General features: G+C 46.9%; 1 protein-coding gene across 1 annotated transcript in view; it reads left to right on the forward strand.

Moving 5' to 3' along the window:
- The window catches only part of LOC142558526 (uncharacterized), a 29,488-nt gene extending 25,688 nt beyond the window's left edge, over positions 1-3,800 (forward strand). Inside the window, exon 9 of the mRNA XM_075670660.1 lies at positions 3,669-3,800. Within this exon, the coding sequence (XP_075526775.1) occupies positions 3,669-3,800 (132 nt within the window). The remainder of the gene's footprint in view (positions 1-3,668) is intronic.
- The last annotated feature ends 2,200 nt before the right edge of the window (positions 3,801-6,000 follow it).

The following is a 6,000-nucleotide window of genomic DNA, read 5'->3' on the forward strand; positions in this document are numbered from 1 at the left end:
CTGCTCGCAGCTTTACAGGCATCGTATATGCGCATGCAATTACACTACGATTTGAAGTCGTTTTCACGCAGGGTGTCGAACGAAAAAAAATACCGGTTCGGTAACGGTTCAACGCACTTTCATTTTCGTCAGAAATAAACAAAATTAGAACGGTTAATTCGCACACCGGTTCGCCACAGTGCATTTAATCCTGCCCCGTGGCGATATAGTGCATAGTACTATCCACTTGTCCGCATAGCGCATTGTGCAAGTGTTTAAACCGAAGCTCTTAGGTGCCCGTTCCTGTGGCGAGCGTCGGCGTAACCGAACGAACAAGCACAGCGAAAGCGAACAAGGAGCGCAGCGGGAGATGAAAGACGCGAGGAGGAAAGCGGAGGAAGAGGTTACAGCGGAACCACGAGGTGGAAAGCCGATGAGGGTATTAGCGAAAGGGTGAGAAGAAAAGCGTAGTATGGCGACGATGACTACGAGATGGCGCCAGTGGATCGCGGCTTCGTCTGGGAGGTCTGTCAGCAGCGGCTGCTGTGAAACGCATCCACGTGATGGCTCTCGCGATCTCCCGATTACCGAGGCATTCGTGCCACACATCTCTCAGTTTGCAACGTGCCGCACGAGATAGATTGCCCGTGCCAGCCAATATATGGCGAATTGAAAACACGTATAGAGCTGCGCTCAAATTTCGCATTGGGGAGTATCGTAATCGTCGGTGTATTTTTTTTTCTCTTTGTTGTGGTTTTACTTTTGTTCCACTGAAAAAAAAAGTTTCAGATTCTGCTTCGGAACGCGAAAAAAAAATACAGATCTATAACGGTTTTTGTTCGCATGAAAAAATTTCGAAGCAAACTAACGATAACAGACTTAGTATTTATTTTTCTCAATAAGTGAATTATGAATTGTGAAATCATTCTCAGTGTCTTGAGTCAAGGCACTGAGCATGATTTTAGTAACGTCATCGAGTGTACTCGCCGAAATTCGAGACCACTATTCCGATAAAAGCGAACTTAAACGAACAATAACACTTCGGTAAGAAAGCCTTGTACCCGTAGAAAGCAATAGAATACAATACAGATTTACTTACAGAAATACAAGGGTTCGGGTGGATATCGTAGGGTAAAATCTGTAGCGGCCGCTGCACGCCGATACAAAATTTGCCTATTTTAGGAATTCGCCAGAGAAGGTCGACATCATCGAGCTCGCCCTAACCGGACCCGAGTAACAGAGAGGACTCGTTTCTAGTTCCGAGGTCGCGAGTTCGTTACCAGTGGAGACGTCATCGGCGGCGGCCGCCGTTGCCGGTGGAAACGCCCATGCGCGGATAATTCAAAAGCCAGAGCGGACCAGAATAATAGCGTCTTTCATGCTGTTGCTTTGGGTTCTAAGGATCGATCGATCAATCCACCAATCCTGAAAATAGTAAAGCTGCGGAGGTATGCTTCACCTTGTGCTACACGGATTCCTGTACATTACAAAGTTTTTTTTCCAGTCCGGTACCAACTATGGTCTTCAGACGATTTCCAACGCTCTTCCAAGACTGCTGCACTCTTTCCACAAATTCAGTGTCAACATAGCCGAGCTTACATGCACTAAATTTAATTGGATTTTACAATAAAAATGTTTTCAGTGATCGCCTACATGCATTTACCATTGTTTATGGGATCATCTCAAGTTATCTACAGTATTAATTTCCTCTTTGTAAAGGAAAAATAAATGTTTTGAATGAAACAAAATTTATTCAATAAAAGTATATGTTTACTTTTTGGTTTATTTATTATTTTATACATATTGGCAATCGGCGAAGCGAAATGCCAAAATCTGAAAGCATTGTCCGATATCGACCTCACTGTTCAGCGACATCGCACTGTTCAGCAAAGTAACATTAAAATCGAACATTGAATGAGAAATTAGAAAATTGCTAGCGGATGCACCGCAGAGCGAGGACTGGTGGTAGCAGATATGTGCGGATGCACAACATTACACAAAACAAATTATAAGTACAACATAAATCAACTTGATGCTTGAGCATTATGCCAGCCCATGTCGTATTGCAGTTAAACCTTAATAAAAGAAGTAGGTAAAATCGGCAGTTTGCTTCGTTATATCGAAATTTCGTTGTACTGAAGTTCGACCTTTTATGCAAATAAGTACAGTCGCGGATGGATTTTTCTTACAAGGGGCGGCAAAATTTTCCGAATTATCGGGCAATCGAAAAAAAAAAGCAAATTTGAAGGAGAAAACAATTCATTTTGATGAATTTGTGAGTCGGCGACGAATGATACGGTTTCCTGCCACGTCGACGATATTTTCGCATCGGCGGTACGAACTCAGCGAAGCCAGCCACGCGTTCGCGTGCACTCCGCCCCCGCGGCTGATCGCATCACCCGCACTGGGGCGACGCTATCATGAAACGCGCCGGCAGCGGCGAGCCAACGCTTCGTCTGCCTCTCGCTCCAACGAGTCACCGAAACTCGAGATTACGCAACTTCCAATACTAAAGGCGCGGGAGGACAGCTTACATGATGCCATGCCGACTCGGAACGCCCACTCAGTGCACACGCGGCAGATTACCTCTGAAGCGGGGTAATCTGTCGCGCAATCTTACAGCCATGCGCAGCCACGGCCGAGACGCGCGCCAGAAATCGCGGCGCGCGCCAACTTACGCTCCCCCGTCCCCCGCCCCTCGCGCACGCTTGATTGCGTTACCGCGAGGTCGCTCCACTTAAAACCGTTTAAACTTCGTAAAGTAGCGCCACGCTTTGAAGAACGCCGCCTCCTCCTCGCGCGCTCTGGCCGAGGCCGACGCCGCGTCGCTACTGGCCTAATAGCATCACGTGGGTCCTCGCGCCGTGCATCAGCGCCACTGCTCGAGAAGAGTCTACGGAGTGGCGAGGAACGCATGTTGGCGCCGTTGCTACGCTCGAGCGCTGTAGGCGGCGCCACGGTCGAGGGAGGAGCGTGAAAGAGAGGAGAAACGAGGAGGAGTGAAGGCGGAGGAGGAGAGTGTCGCTACTTTACGATGTTTAAGGGGCTTTAGCTCCCCTACCCCTCTTTCCCTTTGCTCGTGTGGGAAGGCGGCACTCGTGAAGCCTTCCCTCGCCCTCGCACACACTCACTCGCACCTAAAGCACAAAGTGTGCGGGACGCGATAGGATCTTACCGCACTTGGACTTTATACGGAGCAAGATGCGGGGCGGTCGCTCTTGTAGCGCCACGTGCGCGGTTTGAGAAGTGCGTTTGCAAGCAGCCGCTTGTAATTCGATCATTCGACCGTCTGCGTCCGCGGAAGCTTCCGTTTATTGTCTCGGCATTCCTTTGCGGCGGAAGCGAAATTTCGTTATATTGAAGCCACATACACACACTCATCGTTATATTGAGGTTATAAATACAAGGTGTTCTATACACAAGAGGTCATGAAAAGTTATACTTCGTTATATTAAGAATTTCGTTATACTTAAATTCGTTATACCGAGGTTGAACTTCTATAATCCAGTGTACACGACAGCAGGTAGGATTTCACGACACTTTGAAAACAAGTCGTTTAATTACATTTTTTGCATGTTACCATTGCAGTACATTTCAAGTATACACATAATAGGCAACACCAAACAGTGTCAGGATGTCTCATTAGTTAATTAATCAATTAATGAAATAATTGAGTGTCCTTCCTTTAGGTTTGCTACGATTTGCCGCCCATTATGAAGGCCGGCTGGGAGATGGCTTGGGCCCAGACGGACAGCCGCCGCAACCCGCAGGTGATCACATTCGATGACAACTCCACCGTCGGCCCAAAGGTATACGCATGAGCGACTCTATCGTGGTTCCTCTAACGGGGCATTCACACCAGCTGACTGACAGGTCGCGCGAGCAAGTTGGTCACAAATGGTTGCTTTGGTGACTGAAGTTTGCTGAGCCAACCAGCGGTGCAGGGTTAGGACATCTGAATACCCCAATGGCTATTTTATGTGTCTATGGTTGTGCGAGCCATAGCCTCCTATAGCCTCTGTGCCTGCCGAATGACCAGCAAACCAATGGGAAGCGGCCATCGTCTGAACTATGGTGGTGGCTCCACCTACGAAGGGTTGTCGGATTGTCTCGAGCACGCTTTTTACATTTTGGTAATCATTGCTGACAAAAAAAAATTATAAAAGATAAGCATGTGCATCAGCAAAAGAGAAGCAGCACACTTGTGCTTGCTGAATTATTAATGAAGCAACAAAAAGCAGCCGCTCTTGGAACTTATGCTGGGGGAACCACGCACATGGGGGTTTCCGGCGCACTATTTGAACCGCCTGCAACTGCCGCTAGAAACGTTTATTATGTGAAGAGTGCAAGCAACTTTTCTTGTCCGCTGCTGCTACTCAGTGGCAATACCATACCATGGTCACCTAGTGCCTGGTGAGGGTTGTCACTACCCTCAATATGTTGACTCTTACCTTACGCAAGTGGCACGTGCATAGACGACGGCCGTTTTGCGGTCATCCGGCAACACAGACGTTATATAGGAGGCTATGTGCAAGCATATGTGAATGGCAGGAAATGCGATGGAGGTTGAGGTGAAGAAGAGACGCTTACTTTTACAGTTCTAATGGGAACAGGAGAGAGAAGTGGGAAGAAAGAGGATAGAAAAATGAGGGAAAGGATAAGGTGGCATCCCATAGCGGGACTGACATTTCAGTGATCTCATTTGTCAGTGTGAACATCAGTCACCAGACACGGTCGGTTGCTCTCCCTCTGTCAATTGCCGGCATGAATGTGCCCTAACTCCAGCACCATTCTATTTCACAAAGGGCCAAGAGAACTTAGTCGCAGAACAGCAGACGTATTCTGAAAGTAAATGTCTCTGATCTCCTAAAACTCAAATAGAACTACCAAGATTAATCAACAAAGGAGCACAAAACTATTCCTTCTGCCCCGGAAAGCATCAACTCGATTCTTTTGTTAGCCCAATGTCAATCAATACAAGCCTTCACGTGAACGCTTTGTTTTAAAGGGACAGTTAGTTTATGCTGATAACGTGTTCGCATAAAACTCCATCAATTTCACAGTAATGATAATGTGCCGGGAAGATGCACTGTGCCGCAAAACACGTTTGCAGATGAACAGTAATACATAAAATTTAATTGGCCGCTTGACGAAAGCTTTGCTTCACACCGATTCCAAAGCATGCGTCACATCTGGATATTTTTTTTATTTCAATAGCAATATGGACACTCCAGACAAATTTAGATAATCATCACCATCAATTTTACTATATATGTATATTGAAACTGATGGTGTTCTGCTTCAAGGCCCCGTCAATTGCACTTCGACATTGCACTTCGACTCTGGAAGAGGCAGGACTTGTGTCGAGTGAGCTCCTGAACAACAGTTTACAAAGAGGTGAATGTGGTTTAAATCATGTATCCATGACCTCAAAAAGGTGTGATGTACGTAATGCTAACACATTTCTCTCGCATTTACCACTAAATCACCACTGAATTTCTCTCTCTCTCTCCTTTGCACGCAATTTCTTGAACTACAGATGACGCATGCTTACAAGCTCTACAGCGGCAAGCGCCTCGGATGGGCTGTTGATGATGTGGAGTTTGACATGGAGCCCAAAGCTTGCCGCAAGACCCTTCCGCTCGTTTGGCTGGTAGCCCAAGGCAGGCCCGGGCGCATACCACATCTGCCCTGAAGAGTGCCACGCTAACATGGCGCGAATTTTTACCGCCCGGGGTCGAACGTGGTGCACTGTTCGATAGAGACTTGTGCGATACCTTTCAATTGACGAACGCATATAAGGTGCAGTACGCACTTCGCGCGACATAGTGGTAATAATTAAAGCAAAAGCACCCACGCGAAACCACATGCATGCCTGTAATGTACAAGAGGTGCCTATGCACTGTATGCATGATAAACTGAAATACGCTATATTCATTATTGTTCATGACAGCCACCTGCTTCAGCCCAATTCCGAGTTCCCGCTTAAGAGAGTACTGACATTTTTGTTTACTTATTTTT

This window comes from Dermacentor variabilis, chromosome 9, assembly GCF_050947875.1.
Source record: "Dermacentor variabilis isolate Ectoservices chromosome 9, ASM5094787v1, whole genome shotgun sequence".
In the NCBI taxonomy this organism is placed as follows: Eukaryota; Metazoa; Arthropoda; class Arachnida; order Ixodida; family Ixodidae; genus Dermacentor; species Dermacentor variabilis.